Here is a 23699-nt window from a genome sequence, read left to right as displayed (position 1 = left end):
TGACATGCGCCGTACTAGTACGGCGCTGCCGGCACTGCATTAGTGCCAGCCGCAGTACTAGTACGGCGCCCCGATCACCGCGGTCTCACGCTGAGCGCCGCGGTGATCGGGTGCGGGTGTCAGCTGTATATGACAGCTGACACCCCGCAGCAATGCCCACGATCGGCGCTGTCGCCGATCGCGGGCATTTAACCCCTCTGATGCTGCTGTCAATAGTAACAGCGGCATAGAGGGGGATCGCGCAGGGACGGGGGCTCCCTGCGCTCTCCCACCGGAGCAGCGCGATGAGATCGCGCTGCTCCGGTGACCTGGAAGGAGTCCCCGGATCCAAGATGGCCGCGGGACTCCTTCCGGGTCATAAGATGACCCTGCTTGCCGGCGTCTGCTAAGAATTCCTCATAGCAGGCGCCGGCAAGCCTCTGCAATGTGCCTGTCAGATCGATGATCTGATAGTGTGCACAGCACTCTATCAGATCACCGATCTGTGATGTCCCCCCCTGGGACAAAGTAAAAAAAAAAATTTTCCACATGTGTAAAAAAAATAAAAAAAAAAATTCCTAAATAAAGAAAAAAATATATATATATTCCCATAAATACATTTCTTTATCTAAATTAAAAAAACACCACACAATAAAAGTACACATATTTAGTATCGCCGCGTCCGTAACGACCCCACCTATAAAACTATATCACTAGTTAACCCCTTCAGTAAACACCGTAAAAAAAAAAAAAAAAAAAAACAGGCAAAAAACAACGCTTTATTCTCATACCGCCAAACAAAAAGTGGAATAACACGCGATCAAAAAGACGGATATAAATAACCATGGTACCGCTGAAAACGTCATCTTGTCCCGCAAAAAAAAAGCCGCCATACAGCATCATCAGCAGAAAAATAAAAAAGTTATAGCTCTCAGAATAAAGGGATGCAAAAACAATTATTTTTTTATATAAAATAGTTTTTATTGTGTAAAAGCGCCAAAACATAAAAAAATTACATAAATGAGGTATCGCTGTAATCGTACTGACCCGAAGAATAAAACTGCTTTATCCTTTTTACCAAACGCGGAACGGTATAAACGCCCCCCTAAAAGAATTTCAGGAATTGCTGGTTTTTGTTCATTCCGCCTCCCAAAAATCGGAATAAAAAGCGATCAAAAAATGTCATGTGCCCGAAAATGGTACCAATAAAAACGTCAACTCGTCCTGCAAAAAACAAGATCTCACATGACTCTGTGGACCAAAATATGGAAAAATTATAGCTCTCAAAATGTGGTGATGCAAAAACTATTTTTTGCAATAAAAAGCGTCTTTTAGTGTGTGATGGCTGCCAACCATAAAAATCCGCCCAAAAACGCTATATAAGTAAATCAAATCCCCCTTCATCACCCCCTTAGTTAGGGAAAAATAATAAAATTTAAAAAAATATATTTATTTCCATTTTCCCGTTAGGTTACTTTCACACTAGCGTCGGTACGGGGCCGTCGCGCTGCGTCGGCCCGACGCATACTGTGCAAGCGCTGCACAACGGGGGCAGCGGATGCTGTTTTTCCATGCATCCGCTGCCCCATTGTGAGGTGCGGGGAGGTGGAGTTCCAGCCGCGCATGCGCGGTTGGAAATGGTGGACCGTCGGCACAAAAAAAGTTACATGTAACGTTTTTTGCTGCCGGCGGTCCGCCACAACACGACGCAACCGTCGCACGACGCTTGCGACGTGTGTCATTACGTCGCTAATGTTAGTCTATGGGGAAAAAACGCATCCTGCAGATGACTTTGCAGGATGCGTTTTTTCGCCAAAACGACGCATTGCGACGTATGCAAAAAAACGCTAGTGTGAAAGTAGCGCTAGGGTTAGGACTAGGGTTAGGGTTGGGGTTAGGGTTTCAGTTAGAATTGGGGAGTTTTCACTGTTTAGGCACATCAGGGGCTCTCCAAATGCGACATGGCGTCCGATCTCAACGCGTTTGCGTTAAAAACGCATGCGTTTTTATAGAAAAATCCAGAACACTCACTGAAAAGTCACCCACCACCATCAAGGTGATAAAGGGATCCAAACCCTAACCCTACCCCTAAACTCATCCCTAACCGTTTAATGAACATTTTCTGACAGTCATAGTGCCACGTATTTCAGTACCACGTATTTCAGTGCCACGTCTTTTAGTGCCACGTATTTCAGTGCCACGATATTTCAGTGCCACGATATTTCAGTGCCACGTATTTAAGTGCCACGATATTTCAGTGAAATACGTGGCACTGAAATATCGTGGCATTTACGTGAAATACGTGGCACTTAAATACGTGGCACTTAAATACGTGGCACTTAAATACGTGGCCACTGAAATATCGTGGCACTTATATACGTATATAAACGTATTTCAGTGCCACGTATTTCAGTGCCACGTATTTCAGGTTAGGGTTAGGGGTAGGGTTAGGGTTTTTTGGCTTTTTCTTGTTTTCTTGTGTTTTTCTATAAAAACGCATGCGTCTAAAAAACGCATGCGTTTTACCGCGTTTACATGCGTTTTTTCACACATGCGTTTTTTAAAAAAACGCATGCAGATAAAAACGCAAGTGTGAAACCAGCCTTACCCTTGGGAAAATAAAAACATGGGGGCTAAAATATAATTTTCGTGGAAAAAAATATATTTTTTATTTTTGCGGCTCTGCGTTATAAACTGTAGTGAAGCACTTGGGGGTTCAAAGTTCTCACAACACATCTAGATAAGTTCCGTGGGGGGTCTAGTTTCCAATATGGGGTCACTTGTGGGGGGTTTCTACTGTTCAGGTACATCAGGGGCTCTGCAAATGCAACATGACACCTGCAGACCAATCCATCTAAGTCTGCATTTCAAACGGCGCTCCTTCCCTTCCGAGCTCTGCCGTGCGCCCAAACAGTGGTTCCCCCCCATATATGGGGTATCAGCGTACTCAGGACAAATTGGACAACAACTTTTGTTGTCCAATTTCTCCTGTTACCCTTGGGAAAATAAAAATGTGGGGGCTAAAATATAATTTGTGGAAAAAAAAATATTTTTTATTTTCACGGCTCTGCGTGATAAACTGTAGTGAAACACTTGTTGGTTCAAAGTTCTCACAACACATCTAGATAAGTTCCGTGGGGGGTCTAGTTTCCAATATGGGGTCACTTGTGGGGGGTTTCTACTGTTTAGGTACATCAGGGGCTCTGCAAATGCAACATGACACCTGCAGACCAATCCATCTAAGTCTGCATTTCAAACGGCGCTCCTTCCCTTCCGAGCTCTGCCGTGCGCCCAAACAGTGGTTCCCCCCAATGTATGGGGTATCAGCGTACTCAGGACAAATTGGACAATAACTTTTGTGGTCCAATTTCTCCTGTTACCCATGGGGGAAAAAAATTGCGGGCTAAAACATCATTTTGTGGAAAGAAAAAATGATTTTTTAATTTTCACAGCGCAACATTCTAAACTTTAGTGAAACAACTGGGGGTTAAAAGTGCTCACCACACATCTAAATAAGTTCCTTAGGGGGTCTTCTTTCCAAAATGGTGTCACTTGTGGGGGTTTCCACTGTTTAGGCACGTCAGGGGCTCTCCAAACACGACATGGGTTCCGATCTCAATTCCAGCCAATTTTGCATTGAAAAGTCAAATGGCGCTCCTTCCCTTCCGAGCTCTGCCATGCACCCAAACAGTGGTTTATCCCCATATATGAAGTATCAGCGTACTCAGGACAAATTGCACAACAACTTTTGGGGTCCAATTTATCCTGCTACCCTTGGGAAAATAAAAATTTTGGGGCAAAAAGATCATTTTTTGTGAAAATTAATATTAATTTTTTTTTACGGCTCCACATTATAAACTTCTGTGAAGCACTTGGAGGTTCAAAGTGCTCACCACACATCTAGGTTAGTTCCTTAGAGGGTCTACTTTCCAAAATGGTGTCACTTGTGGGGGTTTCCACTGTTTAGGCACGTCAGGGGCTCTCCAAACACGACATGGGTTCCGATCTCAATTCCACCTAATTTTGCATTGAAAAGTCAAATGGCGCTCCTTCCCTTCCGAGCTCTGCCATGTGCCCAATCAATGGTTTACCCCAACATGTGGGGTATCGGCGTACTCAGGACAAATTGTACAACGACTTTTTTGGTCCAATTTCTCCTGTTACCCTTGGTAAAATAAAACAAATTGGATCTGAAGTAAAAATTTTGTGAAAAAAAAGTTAAATGTTCAATTTTTTTTAAACATTCCAAAAATTCCTGTGAAGCACCTGAAGGGTTAATAAACTTTTTGAATGTGGTTTAGAGTACCTTGAGGGGTGCAGTTTTTAGAATGGTGTCACTTTTGGACATTTTCTGTCATATAGACCCCTCAAAGTCACTTCAAGTGTGAGGTGGTCCGTAAAAAAAATGGTTTTGCAAATTTTGTTGCAAAAATGAGAAATCGCTGGTCAACTTTTAACCCTTATAACTCCCTAACAAAAAAAAATTATGTTTTCAAAATTGTGCTGATGTAAAGCAGACATGTGGGAAATGTTGTTTATTAACTATATTATGTGATATAACTCTCTAATTTAAGGGCATAAAAACGAAAAATTTGAAAATTGCTAAATTTTCATAATTTGACAAATGTCTGTTTTTTTCACAAATAAATGCAAGTCATATCGAAGAAGTTTTACCACTATCATAAAGTACAATATGTCACGAGAAAACAATCTCAGAATCACCAGGATCCGTTGAAGCGTTTCAGAGTTATGACCTCATAAAGTGACAGTGGTCAAAATTGTAAAAATTGGCCGTGTCACTTAGGTGAAAACAGGCTTTGGGGTGAAGGGGTTAAGACATTAAGTGATTTGCACAAAGCAAAAAACGATTTGAGTTTGCCAGATTCAGCTAAAATTATAATATATATATATCTCACAACAAATTTAGTTTTGCATCAAAATAGTAGACCTTTGTAGAGTTTCTTTCGCACCTCTGATACTGAAGATTGCATAAAGCAATGAGACCAGCAACCACCGATACTCTAAAATACATGGCACGGTGAACTAAACTCTGTATAGTATGTAACACTACCAGCTGGAGACTTATGTATTATTTAAAGACCTTAAGTACAATCTGTATACAGATTGAGTGTTTTGGTAGATTATATGATTACCATATTATATGATTACCATAAGATGATCAGGTTTCATTACACTGAATGCACTTGTTCTTTTGTTAGTTGGGCATTATGTAGCTGTGAAACATCTTGTCCACCATATACATGTAAAAATATGAATCAATATCAAAATATAAAAAGGCATTTTAATCCAGAAAGTTTTTTCTCTTCACTGTTAATTTGATGAAAAAAAAGTTTGAAAAACAAAAGTTAAAGAAAAAAATTTGTGTATGTAAAACTGTAATGCGCTGTAAGCTATTCAGAATTATTGAAGAAAACCAAATGAAAACACAAAAAGGAAAAAAATAAAACCACTGCAGTAATATAGAATATATTTTTTTAAGTTAAAATCAAATGCAGCTCATGAAAGATCTGTAAGTATGCATAAGTGTTGGTTGGGTATATTGTTGATCTACAACCATTGATTACACGCCAATGATTTCTTCTGTTAAGAAAGGGAGGAGATACAGATCAGATATTAGAAAAAAACTTTTTGACAGTGATGGTGATAAATGAATTTAACAGGATGCCACAAGAGGTGGCGAGTTCTCCTTCTATTGAAGTCTTCAAACAGAGGCTGGACACAATGACCCTGGAGGTCCGTTACAACTCTAACATTCTATGACTGCTGTCAGTCCTCGACAGTTTTGCTTGGTAATTCATAAAATCTATAAACGTATTTACAGAGAAAGTGATATTAAATGCCAGACATTGTTTCTCTTTACAAACTCCCAAACAAGCTTAAAGCATTTAAAATAGTTTGTGGAGCACTGACACCTCAAAATACTAGTTGAATGTTAGTAATTAAATGCTGGGTTTCTAACAACATATTCGAGCTGATGAGCTATTCTGAATGTCATTAGATAACACAGGTCAACAAAAAAAAAAATTTTTTCTGGTGTCCAAAATATTTTAATGAATTTGGGGTATTTTTGGGGTGCTGATTCTGAATATGTCATCAGTTTTGCCAGATTGGCTCAAGTTTTTGAGATTTTTGGTATCTTATTTATAGCACTTGTTGGTAAATGCGACGCATCATCTCATTAATTTCTTTGGATTAGTACTTGAACTGAGCAGTTCTCAATATAGTTTTGTGTTAATTAGTGTTCTAAAAGTTTGTTCATAGCTTGATTTTTGCACTAACTTTATGTTGTTGTCTGTTTTCCAGTGAAAAGCATGAACTCATCAAGAAGAAGTTGTCTTAACGATCCAGACTCATTCTGTTACATTTGTGGTGAATACACACTGCCAAAACATAGAAGAAACATAACAGACTTCGTAAAAAAAAGTGTATTTTGCCTATTTTGGGGTTATGCTTGGGGACCAAGACAAGTTTTGGGCACCACACATAGTGTGCAAAGCATGTATCGAATTATTACGAAATTGGAGCAAAGGACAAAGAAAAAGCTTCAAACTTGGTGTTCCAATGGTGTGGAGAGAGCCAAAAAATCATCATGATGACTGTTATTTCTGTGCAGTGCAAGTGCAAGGATTCAATAAGCATAAGAAACGAAAATGGGAGTAACATGGAATCTGCAAGAAGGCCTGTCCCTCATTGTGAAGATGTGCCTGTACCTGTGTTTACCATAAATAACAGTCATCATGATGATTTTTTGGCTCTCTCCACACCATTGGAACACCAAATTTGAAGCTTTTTCTTTGTCCTTTGCTCCATTTTCGTAATAATTCGATACATGCTTTGCACACTATGTGTGGTGCCCAAAACTTGTCTTGGTCCCCAAGCATAACCCCAAAATAGGCAAAATACACTTTTTTTACGAAGTCTGTTATGTTTCTTCTATGTTTTGGCAGTGTGTATTCACCACAAATGTAACAGAATGAGTCTGGATCGTTAAAACAACTTCTTCTTGATGAGTTCATGCTTTTCACTGGAAAACAGACAACAACATAAAGTTAGTGCAAAAATCAAGCTATGAACAAACTTTTAGAACACTAATTAACACAAAACTATATTGAGAACTGCTCAGTTCAAGTACTAATCCAAAGAAATTAATGAGATGATGCGTCGCATTTACCAACAAGTGCTATAAATAAGATACCAAAAATCTCAAAAACTTGAGCCAATCTGGCAAAACTGATGACATATTCAGAATCAGCACCCCAAAAATACCCTAAATTCGATGAAATATCTTTGGCACCAAAAATGCTGTTGACCAGTGTAATCATTTCTATTAAATACTTGGGTGTTCACATCTTTATTCATTTATAAGACTTAGGTGCAGGGGCTGACCTTCTCCCAAGAGTACATTTCTCTTATCCCATGGTTGATAGGAAATGCCTTTTAATGTGTATATGTTCTATATTTCGTTCTTTTGCATTACGTGAACATTCAAACCCTTTTTTGAACATTAAAAACGCTGTTAGGCTATGTCTCCACGTTCAGGATTCCCTGTGCTTTGGACGCAGCGGATACCCCGCTCCACCCAAAGCGCCACCCCCTGTTGTACGCGTGGTGATTCCAAATGTGTTCATTGAACACGTGTGGAATCACCGCATCGTATTCATAGACTTATTTATCTTGCGGAGACAGAGAACCGACAGTTCGAAATTTTTCCTTGCCCTATGTAAAGATTGGAAGATGTTGCTAATTGCTTCCATTTCTCTAGGAGACAACCTCAAGCAAATGTTGTGGCTGGCCAACCATGCATCTCAGTACTCCATCTAAGGTCAACCTACTTCTTCTAAAAGAATACCAGCAGTGTGTGGGGCTGGGTACCATTCTCTCCAATAGTGAAATTCAAATATTTCAACATCCTGATGGAGAACCGTTCTAACCTTCTCACGACGTTATCTAGAACACCAATATTATTGGCTTACGAAATCACTCCTAGTCATACTTTCTGGAGATGTAAGTAGTATGTAGAATCCCATCTCCACATTTGGAGGGCATACCCTGAATTTACATATTTACATTTTGGAAACAGGTGGGATGTTGCAGCCTGCCTCTGTTTTGATCCGTCTTGAAATCCTAAAAGGATTTAAAGTCCAAAAAAAAAAAAAAAAGTGGTACAGCTTTGTTATAGCCAACTATGTGCATTAATACGGTTAGCCATATCTGTAAGCTGGAGGAGCTCACCAATTGGGCAGGGCAAATGCATGATCCACCTCCAAAAAAAAAAAAAAAAAAAAAAAAGCTCCCAGATCACCTAGCCAGAGTTACTTGGGAAACCAATTTCTCTCATGGAAAAAGGAGCTCTAGTCGCCTGAGGCCCTTATCTACTGTTCCTCATTTCAATTACATCACAAAGCATACTACTTTTTTGGCTGATAAACTTGAATGAAAGACTTGTTTTTTGACGGACGTGTTGTAGTTTTTATTTACTAATGGTGGGTTCATGTGACAATTCTTTAACCCCTTAATGACCTGGGGAATTTTTGTTTTTGCGGTTGTTTTTCGCTCCCCTCCTTCCAAGATCCATAACTTTCATTTTTCCGTCAATATGGCCATGTGAGGGCTTATTTGTTGCAGGACGAGATGTACTTTTGAACGACACCATTGGTTTAACCATGTCATGTACTAGGAAAAACGGGAAAAAAATTACAAGTTTGGTGAAATTGCAAAAAAAAAAAAAAAGTGCAACCCCACACTTGCTTTTTGTTTGGCTTTTTTGCTAGGTTTACTAAATGCTAAAACTGACCTGCCATTAGGATTCTCCAGGTCATTAAGAGTTCATAGACACCAAACATGTCTAGGTTCTTTACCTGATTGGCGAAAAAAATTCAAAACCAAATATGTGTAAGTTTGAATTTTTTTTATGGTTTTATTTTGAATGGGGCAAAAGGGGGTTGATTTAAACTTTTAAAGTTTCATTTTTTTAATAACATTTTCCAGGACGTCCCTCCTGACAGCACAACAGGAGGTTGTCCTTCTTATCCTTGATAGGGACTGGAACACACAAGAAGTTAAAAGGCCCCTCCCTCCACCATCCTTCTCAGTATATTTCCTGTCCTTATCAGGGACGGACACAGAAGAGGTTCACCTTTCGTTTGGGAGCATGAGCTCTGGTGGCCGGACGCAGGAGGATCAGGCGGGGATCTTCGTCATTTCCCCCCCCCCTTTCTCCTGCCAGATGTCCGGAGGCCGACACCCCGCTGATCAAGGGGTCCCTCTGCCTGATCCACACCAGCATTGGACCCTGAAGTGAGCCGCCTCCCCTCCTGAGGGGCTCATGCAACGCGTCCAGAGTGCATTTCAGGGCACAGAAGATGGACTTCCGATTTCAGGGTGGACGCGCGCCCTCTAGCGGCCAGCGTACGTTCCACCGTGAAGCGCACTTCCAGCCTATACATCTGCGCCTAAAAAGAAGGGGATGAAGTGTGCCTTGTGTGACGCAAAACTACCTGACACATATGGGAAACAATTATGCCCAGAGTGCATCGGGAAAGTGACCAAAGATGAACACTCATTTATGATGGACATAAGGACCATAATAAGGGAGGACGTTCAAAGTACTGTTTCAGAGATTGTTGCTCCGCATTCCTCCTACGTAGGCCCTAGACCAAAAAGACCACGGTGGGAGATGGAGTCCAGTTCTGAAGGAGAGGCGGCCTCAGTTGACTGACGCAGAACAGGAGGAAAGTGAGGAATTTGTGTGTCAGGTCTCCCAGAAGAAAAGAAAAAACAAAAATCTCTTTTCCTGGGAAGATAAGGATGCTTTATGGTCTGCTGTCAGGAATACTATGGGAGCTGGCGATACTGGTCTACCTCCTTCCTCAGTACAGGATCATATGTTTGGCGGCTTCAGACACCGTATGAATAAAGTATTTCCTGTCAATATACACATTAATGCCATGATTCTAGAGGAGTGGGAGGAGGTAGAGAAGAAAAAAAAAAACACTACCCCAAGAAGCTTTGGGACTTGTCTCCCATTTGAAATCGAGGACATTAAATTATAGGAAGAAACCCAGTAAGTTGATATCCCAAAAGACTCTTCATGTCTTAAAGATCATATGGATAGGAAGGTGGAGGGTCTTCTAAAGAAGTCATGGGAGTCCTCAGCCGCTATAATTAAGGCGAATATAGCCTCATCCTCGGTAGACAGGTCCATGAATATATGGTTGGAGGACTTAGAGGCTCATTTAAAAAATAAGACCCCGAGAGAAGAAATCTTGGAATCTCTGCCATTGCTCAAAATGGCAACAGCCATTATGGCAGATGCCTCAGCGGAATCAATTAGATTCGCCGCAAGGAATGAAGCCCTAACAAATACAGTAAGATGAGCAATATGGCTAAAAACCTTGTCAGGGGACTGCAACTCAAAATAAGTTAAGCTCCATCCCCTTTTCGGGCCGTCGAGTTTTTGGTCCAGTTTTGGACGACTTGCTGGAGAAAGCTTCAGATGACAAAAAAGGTTTCCCAGAAGAGAAGCCTAAGAAGGTAGTGTCCTTTCGTAGCCCATACTCCCATCGGAAACCAGAGTAGAAAGGGAAAGACTGGTAGATGAAGCTACCCAAAAGGCAGCAAAGGAAGAAGTACCCCTACCGGTTCGTCAGGTAGTTCTCGAAGGTAATGATGCTAGGTTGGTGAGGAGAGGAGGGGGGGGGGGGGGGGTTGGGGGACTTCAAAACTTTCTCCCAGCTTGGTCAAAAATATCCAAAACTCCATGGATAATACAGACAGTAGGGGAAGGCTACAGAATCGAATTCATACAGTTACCGTAAGGAAGATTCCACCTAATAATGGCCCAGTCTCCCCAAGTTGCCAAAAGACTGCTATCAGACGTAAAGAAATTAATACGTTCAGGAGCAGTGGTTCCGGTACCGGAAGCAGAGAGGTCGGCGGTACTATTCAGGCCTCTTCTCAATCAAATAACCAGTAGACTATCGCATGATAATACATTTAAAATCCCTGAACAGATGGGTTGCTTACAAAAGATTCAAGATGGCATCTATAAAATCTACAACTCCACTAATCAAACAGAATATGGTGATGAGCACGCTAGACTTGAAAGAAGCGTTCTACCACATACCAATTCATCCTCACAGCCAGCAATTTCTGAGATTCGCGCTGACAGAAGGAAAAGAAGTTCATCATTATCAGTTCGGGAGTCTCCCCTTTGGTCTTTCCTCAGCGCCACGCATTTTTTTCAAACTAATGGCAGAAGTAATGGCCTTCCTCAGAGAGCACCACTGGCATCCCATCCTTGGATTGAGCGTTTTATAAACGCTACAAGCAGATTACGACCCACAGTTAGGGCCTATGCCCCTCCATGGGATTTGAACATTGTCCTAAACGGTCTGTGCAAGCCTCCGTATGAACCAGTGGAAGATTCAGACATAAAATCTCTCTTAAAGCCGCTTTCCTTGTGGCCATAACTGCGGCCAGAAGGATTAGTGAAATACAGGCATTTTCCATAAAAAGCCCATACCTAAAAATCCTTGAAGACTGCATTATCCTGAGGTTAGACCCAGTCTTTCTTCCAAAGGTGACTTCCCCCTTTCACATGAGCCAGGAAATAGTTTTACCTTCCTTCTGTCAAAATTATAAGAATGATCAGGAGAAGTCTTCACTCTCTAGATGTCAGAAGGATAGTCCTCCGATACTTGGAGGTCACGAAGGACTGGCGAGTAGACTAATCTGTTTGTACAATTTTGGGGGAAAAATAAGGAGAAAAAACATTTAAGGCTCGATGGGTCAGATCAGTAATCCATCTAATTTACTCAGCTGAGTGCAAATCACCTCCAGTCAATGTTAGGGCGCACTCCACAAGAGCAAGCCACATCCTGGGCTGAGCAAGTGGGGGGCCCTCAGTGGACTAGACCTGCAGGGCCGCAACCTGGTCAAATCTAAGTACCTTTAGCAAACACTATAAATTGGATGTGTTAGCAGGCCAAAAAATTGATCTTTGGGAGGAAGATCCTCCAGGCAGTAGTCCCACCCTAATCGTATCCTCTGGCATTCTCCTGTTGGTGCTGTCAGGAGGGACATCCTGGAAAGTAGGCATTACCTACCGGTAATAGGTTTTCCAGGAGTCCATCATGACAGCACCAATTATATTCCCTCCCTTTAGATAATTCCTATCCGATACGTGACGATAACATATGTAGAACGAATGTGAAATAAAATAGAGTTGCATCCATCCTGGTGTGGCACTTGGAAAATCACTGAGAGGGTGGTGGAGGGAGGGGCCTTTTTAACCTCTTGTGTGTTCCTGTCCCTATCAAGGATAAGGACAACCTCCTGTTGGTGCTGTCATGATGGACTCCTGGAAAACCTATTACCGATAGGTCTAATGCCTATTTTTAATTTTGGCATACTTCAATAGCCTCAATGGGAGGCTAGAAGCTGTGACAACTTGATCGCCCCTATGCAGCAGAATTTCTGCATTGCTTTGAGTGCAGACCACAGGGTGGCGCTCATAGCAATCCGGCATCAACAACCATAGAGGTCTCAAGGAGACCTCTGGTTGTTATGCTGACGCACCAATAACCCCCAATCACGTGACTGGGGTCACCAATGCACGCGTTTCCGGCTGGAAGCACTTGTTAAATGCCTCTGTTAGAGTTTGACAGCGGCATTTAACTAGTTAACAGGTGCGGGTAGATCGCGATTCCGCCCGCACCTATTGCGGGCACATGTCAGCTGTTCAAAACATGACATGTCCCGGGCTTTGATGTGGGCTCACCACCGGAGCCCACATCAAAGCGGGGGTCCTGCCCTCAGACGCACTATTCTGTACAAGGGCAGAAAGGGGTTAAGCTCTTTTTTTTTAATTTTTTTTTTAACACGAGAAAAGTGGCCAACCAACCGAGTCACCGCACCCCCATTTGCGTATTTGTTCAGTGGGATTAATATGCTATATTGGTCAGGGAAATTATGGATGTGGCAATTCTAAATGTGTTGTGTTACATTTGTGTTTCAACCATTATTCTCCCTCTAGGGAACTCCTATGGATTTGAAGAGGAGGCCGATGTGCTGTACCCTGCTGCGGACACCATTAAGACAGTGCAGCTCCACAATTGAGCCTTTCTGGCCAGCAGCTACTTTCACCGAAACAGAACAGCTGATAGGCAGGTGTGCTGGGTGTTATACCCCGACCAGACATTGACGACCTACTCCAAGTATAGATAACAAAACGAATGACTGGCACTTCCAAGCTAGAGTAAACAGGAGCACACAAACATAAAAAGTTGCACTCTGTAGTGCTAAAGCATGTCAATAAGAAAAATATGAAATGTGAATAGCAATACTGCTTCTGGATACTAGGGAAAAAATGAGACGCTTAGCACATAATTTGGCCAATTCATGCATGCCCAGCAGCCAACGACAAGGCGGTCTCAAATCTGCTGGGTCCCACGTGTCTAGAGTGTCTCCAAGACTGAAGTCTGAATTACTTGGGTAGATGTGAATACCTCTCTTCCAAGTCTGATTTTATGGGTAGGTATTAAAACCACAAGCTGGAGGGCGGAGTGCTTGGTCAAAGAGCTAATATATGTTGGCTGCAGAGTATGAATGAATTGGCCAAAATTATGTGCCAAGCATCTAATTTTTTCTTAATATCCAGAAGCCATATTGTGATTCATATTTCATATTGACATGCTTTAGCACTACGGAGTGCAACATTTTGTGTTTATCCCAAATATGCAGTAGGTCAATGAAAAGTAGTGGACAACCTCTTTAACAATATCCTATAAAGCTAGCTTCTATTGCAGCGTTTACACTAGGGATATTTTTTTATAACCCAGCCTTCACCCTCAGTGTATAGGATGGGCTCAGAGCATAAGCCCGCTCTACACATCCAAGCGATTAAAGCATTATTCCAAATAAAGGTCATTATGATTTCTTTTGAAGAAGTACTTCCAAAGTGGTTGACTGAGGTAGGTGGTTTCTCAACCTTATTTATGCTGCAGTTTCTATGCACATCCCACAACAGAAATTTTGGTGTTCTAACCATGAAAGTGATAAGTAACAGACTATTAGGCCCCTTTCACACATCAGTTTTTTGCCGTCACTCACAATCCGTTGGCTCAACGGTTCCATTGCAGATTGTGAAAAACTGATGTGACTGATTCGTTTTTTCAACGGATGAGACTAGTGGTTCTGGCTAAATAAATCAGAGCATGCTCAGTTTAAAAAAAACAGAATCAGTTGCCGGATTCCATCATTTGATGGATCCGGCGTCCATAGGCTTCCATTCAAGCAAACGACAGATGGCGACTGATCCATTGCTGTCCATTTTTTCTACGTACACAAAAAACGTTACTTTGTTGTCTCCGGCCGCTGGACAAACAATTTTCGATGGATCCAGTGAACGGCGGATGAAACTGAGGCCATCCGTCACTAATACAAGTCTATGAGAAAAAAACGGATGCGGTGGCATGTGTCGCTGGATTGGTTTTTTTTTTGTTTTTTTTTCAAAATTCCACAGTTTGCAACTGATAGCAAAAAAAGATGTGTGAAAGGGGCCTTAAACATTGTGAGTACTCTTCCTTGGTGCATGAAAAACTAGTGTATGCTACGGGTAGTAAGCAATGCAGCATTTTGGGACAAAATGTGCTTGAATACAAGGTATTTCCAGATAAAGAATATGCACTGTATATAAACAATAGTTTTGTAACAAGAAACTCATGCTATCAGTGGATAAACCTGTCCCTGGCATGAGATGGACACACATTTAGCTCAGTACCATTATCAGCCTTGTGACTTGTAATCTATCCGCACCTGTATGCAGATTAGGGACAGTCCTTGAGAAAAAAAAAAACTTTGCTAAAACCAAAATAACCCTTTAGTATAGTAACCGAATATACAATTCTTAAAAAAAATAATATATAAATAAATTAAAAAAAGCAATTTTTGTAAATTTCGGGAAGTGAATTCCTTAAAAAGTCATTATGAGTTACCGAAATTTATAAATCAGAACTTGCTAATTAATGTTTGAAATGCACTTGGCAAAACTCATAAAATGTAACCCATTTTCTCAAACACAACTAATTCTTTTTTTCCTTTTTGGCAGGCACACCAAGCTGTGGCCAAGTTTTTATTTTCAGAGCTCCAGGTACAATTAAATGGATCCTTTAAGTCCAAGCTGAATTTTAAAGGTGTAACATAACTTTCTGGAAAAGCTGTTACGTACAACACGTTCTGGCAATTATATAGTATTTGTATCCTGCAATTATTAGCAGTTTTTCCTCTTCAGTCACTAGCCTGCTAAGCAGTTTCTCTGTTTTTATAAGCAGTTGTAATTTGATTCCTCACTGAAGACAGAACTGTAAACAGATTTGAGTAGTTTTGAAGCATGAAAGATCAGTGCATGACAGAAGTGGAGAAAGGCATTTTCTCTGATAAGTATCTATTAAAGTTTATCTTCACTAGTACAGGTCCTTCTCAAAAAATTAGCATATAGTGTTAAATTTCATTATTTACCATAATGTAATGATTACAATTAAACTTTCATATACTATAGATTCATTATCCACGAACTGAAATTTGTCAGGTCTTTTATTGTTTTAATACTGATGATTTTGGCATACAACTCCTGATAACCCAAAAAACCTGTCTCAATAAATTAGCATATTTCACCCGACCAATCAAATAAAAGTGTTTAATACCAAACAAAAAACCATCAAATAATAATGTTCAGTTATGCACTCAATACTTGGTCGGGAATCCTTTGGCAGAAATGACTGCTTCAATGCGGCGTGGCATGGAGGCAATCAGCCTGTGACACTGCTGAGATGTTATGGAGGCCCAGGATGCTTCAATAGCGGCTCTTGCGTCTCTCAACTTTCTCTTCACAATATCCCACAGATTCTCTATGGGGTTCAGGTCAGGAGAGTTGGCAGGCCAATTGAGCACAGTAATACCATGGTCAGTAAACCATTTACCAGTGGTTTTGGCACTGTGAGCAGGTGCCAGGTCGTGCTGAAAAATGAAATCTTCATCTCCATAAAGCATTTCAGCCGATGGAAGCATGAAGTGCTCCAAAATCTCCTGATAGCTAGCTGCATTGACCCTGCCCTTGATGAAACACAGTGGACCAACACCAGCAGCTGACATGGCACCCCACACCATCACTGACTGGGTACTTGACACTGGACTTCAGGCATTTTGGCATTTCCTTCTCCCCAGTCTTCCTCCAGACTCTGGCACCTTGATTTCCGAATGACATGCAAAATTTGCTTTCATCAGAAAAAAGTACTTGGGACCACTTAGCAACAGTCCAGTGCTGCTTCTCTGTAGCCCAGGTCAGGCGCTTCTGCCGCTGTTTATGGTTCAAAAGTGGCTTTACCTGGGGAATGCGGCACCTGTAGCCCATTTCCTGCACACGCCTGTGCACGGTGGCTCTGGATGTTTCCACACCAGACTCAGTCCACTGCTTCCTCAGGTTCCGGTCACCTCTTCTCGTTGTACAGTGTTTTCTGCCACATTGTTTCCTTCCAACAGACTTACCATTGAGGTGCCTTGATACAGCACTCTGGGAACAGCCTATTTGTTGAGAAATTTCTTTCTGGGTCTTACCCTCTTGCTTGAGGGTGTCAATGATGGCCTTCTTGACATCTGTCAGGTCACTAGTCTTACCCATGATGGGGGTTTTGAGTAATGAACCAGGCAGGGAGTTTTTAAAAGCCTCAGGTATCTTTTGCATGTGTTTAGAGTTAATTAGTTGATTCAGAAGATTAGGGTAATAGGTCATTTAGAGAACCTTTTCTTGATATGCTAATTTATTGAGACAGGTTTTTTGGGTTATCAGGAGTTGTATGCCAAAATCATCAGTATTAAAACAATAAAAGACCTGACAAATTTCAGTTGGTGGATAATGAATCTATAGTATATGAAAGTTTAATTGTAATCATTACATTATGGTAAATAATGAAATTTAACACTATATGCTAATTTTTTGAGAAGTCCTGTATTGTTAAAAAGGAAACTGTCAGAATCATGCTGACCGAATGAAAAGGAATTATGAATCAGCAAAAAGCCATATAACCAGGTATGCTTTTCTCAGATTATGTATCGGGAGAGACCTGTCACTCAACTGGAACAGGGCGGCGAGAAGCCAGCCAGGGACCGCATTGGACTAGTCAGGTCTCCCATTGTTCTTGGACGTCTTTTCAAATGTATTTTTATATCTTTTTTCAAAATAAATTCAGCAACATTCCCGAGTAAAACATACCTGGCTGCAATTTTATGAATCTAATCACAGGTTCACACTTTTTTTTTTTACAAATATAAAGTGGTTCGTCTAACTATTCAGTAACCGTTGTGGTGCACAGGACTTCATGAAACTCAATACATTGCTTCGGACTGCTGTTGTAACTTGATAGTTGAAATTAATCAGTACAGCGACAGTCAGTGGCAAGTCCTATCAACTTTCCAGTTTTCTTCTGTCCAACAGGCCCCTTTGAAGCGGCAGGGACTAAAAGTCGGATCTTATCAAAATTTGCTAGAGACGTATTGACACACCGAATCACAACACCATTTTTTACATTTTGCTTTTCATATATTGCTTATCTCATGATGAAAAAACTGGATACACAAATGTACATTAGCAGCAAGGAATTTTAATAAAATTTATTTTCTGTAAAAACATGACTTGGTATGATTTGTAGTTACCTTTTTTAACCAAGCGTACATCTCGAGATAAAAAATATGACGAACTGGAAATATGTAAATGAAAAAAAAACAAACATTTAATTTACTGTACAATGCTGAGGTCAGAGACAAAAAAAAGTACTCAGAAAAGAGCACAGTGCTGTGTTATTGGTCAAGAAAAAGAGCTTTAAACAACGACGTTTCTCAACTTGCACATTTTCACGGTCTGTAGCCGTAACATGCACCAAGACTGGTCACGTCATCTGTAGAAATTTATCTTGGCAATATCAGATAAATAAAAAATAGTTAATTATACAAAATGATTTTTTGTTTTGTTTTTGCAGTTAACCATTAGATGTTTATTCTTTAGAGCAATAATCATTTTTTAAAATGTGGAAAGCGGTGAAGTGCTTACTATAAATTATAATTTAAGAATACATTAACAAAACAAATAACTCCATACAATCAGATTTAGCTTTATACCCCCCCCACACCCCCCCCCCCCCCCGCCCAAAAAAAAAAATAAAAAAAAAAATGAATTAGAACAAAACATCCCTAAACAATTACAGTACATTTACATCACATTACAGATACAGGAAATTAGAAAATATAATAAATATTTAATTCATGAATTATAGTGCAATTGATTTATGCATAAATATAACTCACTGCCTAAAAAGGTTTAAATTAATCAAAATATTTTGCAAATCAAGGCAGCCACAAACTGTACGTAGGCCTACCAAATTACCGTGAAATGGAAGTGACAATGGGAATGCTGAAAACGTTAAAAATTAAGAATATACACGAACCAACCGGTATATTACTGTAAACAACTAATCATTTTCAATAGTTTAATATACAATGTTATATAAAATGTTCAGATACTACAAGAAATGGTTTAACAACTTGACCGATCAGTAGTCTTAAAAACAGAGGCACAGTTTTTGTTTTTTTTTTGTTTTTCTTTAACCTCCCCCATTATAAAATATTCTGAAACATTCAAATAAGCAAAATAATTGAAGGGCTTATTTTTACCTTCACTTTTTTTTTTTAAGTGAATATCAAATACCATTTGATTGAAAGGCATTGGTTAAATAATAAAAAAAAAAATGTATATATACATACATAACTGTACACGAACGACCGAACAAACCCATTTACAAAGTGTGTAGTTTTTATAACCGGACTTGAAAAAAAGTTAAAATATCACTAGAAGATTAAAAACCAAATGCTACTACAAACTGTAAGCATACAAAAAAGTAGTGAAGGCTGTCCCTGATAGGAAGTCACTGTCAACAATGAAAATTTGCCTTTTTTTCCCAGAACGGCAGATAATTCACAGCAAAATGAGGCTGATCTTGCCTGAACTAATTGTGTTTTACAGCTATAAATATTTTAAGGGGTTAAGCGGGACTTCGGTGAGTTAACTTGTGATGTTACGTCAACAGAGCAGCGCCTTCTCTTACAAATTTGCTACCTTAGCGGAGCATCGCTGCCATTGAATCCTAAGCTTACCGGAAGTTAGTTGCCAACTACCCGCCAGTTCTGCAAAGCGATGATCTGTCGGCAAAGAGCGGTGACTCTCACTTTGCGTCAATAGGAGCAGCATTTGCTCTTTTGCTTTGTCGATGGGGTGTCTGTGCTCCACACAGGCAGTGGGACACCGGCTGTCAATTAGAATGGCAATGGCAGTGACGCTTAGTCAATGTAGCAAATCAGAAGGGAAGGCGCGGCTCTGTTGACATGATTTCACTGGAAGCCAATTCGCCAACTGCAGCAGTCTGATCACTGGAAGGCAAATCGCCAACAGGAGCAGTCTGTGATCACTGGAAGGCAAATCGCCAACAGGAGCAGTCTGTGATCACTGGAAGGCAAATCGCCAACAGGAGCAGTCTGTGATCACTGGAAGGCAAATCGCCAACAGGAGCAGTCTGTGATCACTGGAAGGCAAATCGCCAACAGGAGCAGTCTATGATCACTGGAAGGCAAATCGCCAACAGGAACAGTCTGTGATCACTGGAAGGCAAATCGCCAACAGGAACAGTCTGTGATCACTGGAAGGCAAATCGCCAACAGGAGCAGTCTATGATCACTGGAAGGCAAATTGCCAACAGGAGCAGTCTGTGATCACTGTCAGCAGAGATAGTCATCATATAGATAAAGCAGTTAGTCCACAACTAACTGCCTGCAAGTTAAGTTTCAGAGCAAAAAATAATTGAAGTCATGGATAACTCCTTCAAATGAAAAAACTCAACAATGGCGTAGGGGTCAGCTTTTCACAAACCAGGGGGTGGGGAAGGAATGGGAAACCACTAAAACTGATAAATAAAAAAAAAAAAAAAAAAAAATATGTACACAAAACTCAATGCACATTATAACATACAAAAAGTAAATTCAAGTGCATATGTGCAAAGTAATGTGGCCGGTTTAAAGTACTTTATATTTAAAGAGTCGCTGGAATAAAAATTTGATGTATGAAAATAGCATTTTAAAATTTAAGAGGTAAGGAGAAACAGTTTAACGCCTGACCACCACCAAAATGGAGCGTTTAGTAAAAGGTAATTTTACAAATAAAAAAGTGGTAAAGTGGTCCTACTACTAAAACAAAGTGTACTCAAGGATTAAATAAAACAAAACAAAAACAAACTGAAGTACAATTTAAAACCCTGAACACATCTGAGTTTGGTTATTAGCCAAAAAAAAAGGGTACATAAAAACAAAAATGATAACGTGGTCAGTGTAAATGAACCAATAACCATCCATAAGTGGTTTCTGAAATGCGGCAGCAGCAAATACATAGACATTTACATTGAGGTCCATCAATAGCAGGAGTGTGACAACCCTTGAAAAAATATATATATCAAAAAGGTAAAATTGTTGAACCAGAATAATGAACCAAAGTCTTAAGCTTATCTTGTGCACTTTATGAACATGCTCTAACCTGCATTCCAAGATTCTCATCTTAGTGTAAAAGTTCATTTTTTCCCCCCAAAAGTGGTATATAATAAATACATTTTCATAAAGTTACATTTTTTTTTAACTTCTAGTTCATTTTAAGTCAATATTTCAGACTTACAACAAGAACGGGAAATTGCATTTCATAAGTGTCAGTCCACTGATAAATGCTATAGTTTAAACCCAATTTTCTTTTCTTTTTACAATTTTTGCATTATACACAAAATCCTTTCTTCCCCCCCCAACTTTGTTGAGTATGCATGGATGCGGAGGAATACTCTCCTTTTTACTTAAAGTAATACTGCATGCATCCAGTGTTGCTTCTCATGATTTGTGTGATCTGAAAGATAGTCGGTAAGGTTATCCAAACCATGAGTAGAGAAGAGGGGGAAAAAAAAAAAAACCTCACGTGGAGGTACGGGATAGAACCCAATTGTCAAACTGTAAGGACTGGAAGGTATGGTGTAAAACATCTGCACTGTACTAAGGAGTGTAAGTCATAGTTTATGTAGTCAACCATGACCCAAGAAACCCTGAATCGTGTAAGCAACCTGTACTTTCAGTATTATCCGAAAGTCTGCAACAAAATAAATCTATCCACAGTGAAGACCCTGAAGAATCTGTTATAAAAAGGCATGTATGTGGTAAGAACTGTATCGTTTCATCAGAGTACGTCATGTCATACCCAACTGAGCGTAGAGTAGAAGTGTGTAGTAATATACACCCGTAGTAATAAATTCACAATGCATCTACATAGACTTGCTACTATTTCTGGAGATATCAGTCCCTGAATTAACAACATTGTATAAATGAGCGTCTGCCAGGCGAAGCTTTTTTTTTGGAGGGTTCTTCAGTGTTCCAGATCTTTCTTTAACTTTATATTCCAAAGTGCTGTGAGGTACGCCGTAGGTGCCTTGTGCTTTAGAAACACTCATTTTCCCGCTCATTACCATCGCTATAGCTTCTTCCATAATTTCATGATCGTATTGTCTGTAGCGTCCACGCTTTTTCCTTGGCTGTTTATCCTTCCGATCATCATCCAGATTGTCCGAGGATGCGTCGCCGCCTCCATTCTTTGCATTAACACTCAAAGGAGAAAGGTCCCCGTGAAGAACGTGAGAATCGACATTGGAGCGAGTTAAACTTCCAGAACATTCAAATTTGCTTTGCTGAGGAAGTAGGTTTTTCAGTTTCTGAAGAGAAGAATTTTCTAGGACTGATGAGGTTTTGGTAACCTGGTACATAACATCCAGAAGACCAGAGGAATCAGGCTGTTTCGTCACAGAGCTCACTCGTACCTGAGGAATTTTCAGTTGTACAATAGGAACTGAAGATTCGCAATGCAAACCTTCCTTTTTTTCTTTGAACTGCGCGACCATTCTCTGGAGAGTTAACTGATGGAGGTAACTGGAAGCTGTTGGGAGTTTCAGTTCCGAGGTTTCAAGTAAACTGAGTTTATTTTTTTCGGTATGCTCTGCTTGAGCCCTTGCCCACAGGGCCACTTTCTGTAGAACAGCACTTGTCTCTGTACGGTCTTTGTATAAATACCCATCAATACAATTTCGAGCTGTGTTCTTAAGATATGCAGGCTTGCCTGCCGATAAGGCTTTCAAGTGAAGTAGCAAAGTTTTCTGAGGTATGCCATAAAGTATGGCGGCTTTGTTAACATCCAGTGTCCCCAAATGAATATCTTTCAATGCTTTCGAAAGCAAACCGTTTGCAAATTCGGGACTTCGGTCCACATAGTCTTCTCTGTCTTTCTGATGTCTCCTGGATGGATGGAATGAAACGATGGTCAACGGATGCATGAGACGTGCACACAGGTATGGAAGGGGATGGTCCACTCCTTTATTATACTCCTTGCTTAGGTAACATCACCGATTCTCACAAAGTTTTTTTTTTTTTTTGTTATTCACAGGTGGAATTTAGAAGTTCTAGAAATACTTTACAGTTCTGCTTGGATACTGTGTCAATCATACGATGGCTTCTATAGCAAACAGTCAAGATTTCAAAAGCATTTGGCAAATATATGCTCATTGTCTAAGGATTTCTTTAGTACGTGCTACTCCATCTGACAGTTGCTTGCAGAGCCAAACTGGTAAAACTATTTTTACTTAAGCAATTAGTAAAACCCTTAAGATTCAACTTTTGTTAGTAGAAACGTGACGTTACCGCTAAACAAGTAATAAAAGAGTAAACCCCCTTTAAAAGATTTTCATAGACATAACAAGCTCACATATGGCACACTTAGATTAAGCCATTTACAAAATTACAACAAGCTGGCAAACACACAGAAATGAGAAGAGACATTAACATCCATAAATCGAAAGGTAAAAAACTCAAACTAGCCAACATATAGTTATCAGTATGTCAAGTACGATGTATTGCTCAACCAATAATTATTAAGGCGATCTTCTAGGGTCCCTACTAGTGATGAGCGAGTATGCTCGTTACTCGAGTTTCTCCGAGCATGCTCGGGTGGCCTCCGAGTATTTAGTCATGCTCGGAGATTTAGTTTTCGTCGCCACAGCTGAATGATTTGCGGCTGCTAGACAGCTTGAATACATGTGGGGGTTGCCTGTTTGTTAGGGAATTCCCACATGTATTCAAGCTGTCTAGCAGCTGCAAATCATGCAGCTGCGTCAAACTAAATCTCCGAGTATGCCGAAATATGCGGAGACACTCGAGTAACGAGCATACTCGCTCATTACTAGTCCCTTCTACTACAGTTTAGCATATGTGATGCAGTGATCTAATCTTGTTCTCACTGGCATTTACTAATCTGTATTTTAAAAATTCTGCCTTCGAGCAAAAACAAATAAAAAAAAAAAATCAATCAACTTTCTATGCACCGACTTCCTGAAAACTCTTTGATTGGCTTGTGTTTATGCAAAGCAGCCAATCAGACAAGGTAAAGATGCTGGGGGCGGGGGAGATCAGCAGCCTGAACCAATGACAAGAGAGGAGGCGTGTCTCAGACTCCCTCAAGACACTATAGATAGGTTACAGCCCTGCCCTAATGGAGCAGAGGTAAAAAGCAGACAAATAAGATGTGA

The 23699-nt window shown here is 40.4% G+C and overlaps 1 protein-coding gene across 8 annotated transcripts in view; it reads right to left on the bottom strand.

The window, feature by feature from the left end:
• The window catches only part of LCORL (ligand dependent nuclear receptor corepressor like), a 150378-nt gene that overhangs the window by 28696 nt on the left and 97983 nt on the right, over window positions 1-23699 (bottom strand). The window contains exon 5 of one of the 8 annotated variants that reach the window (XM_077279999.1): window positions 17527-22413. The exons of 6 other annotated variants lie outside the window; for them this stretch is intronic. In XM_077279999.1, the coding sequence (XP_077136114.1) occupies window positions 21393-22413 (1021 nt within the window). In that variant the 3' untranslated portion in view covers window positions 17527-21392. Of the gene's footprint in view, window positions 1-17526; window positions 22414-23699 lie in introns of those variants that run through there. One more of the 8 variants, XM_077279998.1, reaches the window with a different exon arrangement.

This window comes from Ranitomeya variabilis, chromosome 1 (genome assembly GCF_051348905.1).
Source record: "Ranitomeya variabilis isolate aRanVar5 chromosome 1, aRanVar5.hap1, whole genome shotgun sequence".
NCBI lineage: Eukaryota > Metazoa > Chordata > Amphibia > Anura > Dendrobatidae > Ranitomeya > Ranitomeya variabilis.
Note: the sequence above shows the minus strand (reverse complement) of the source record. Positions and strands in the feature narration are given on the sequence as shown.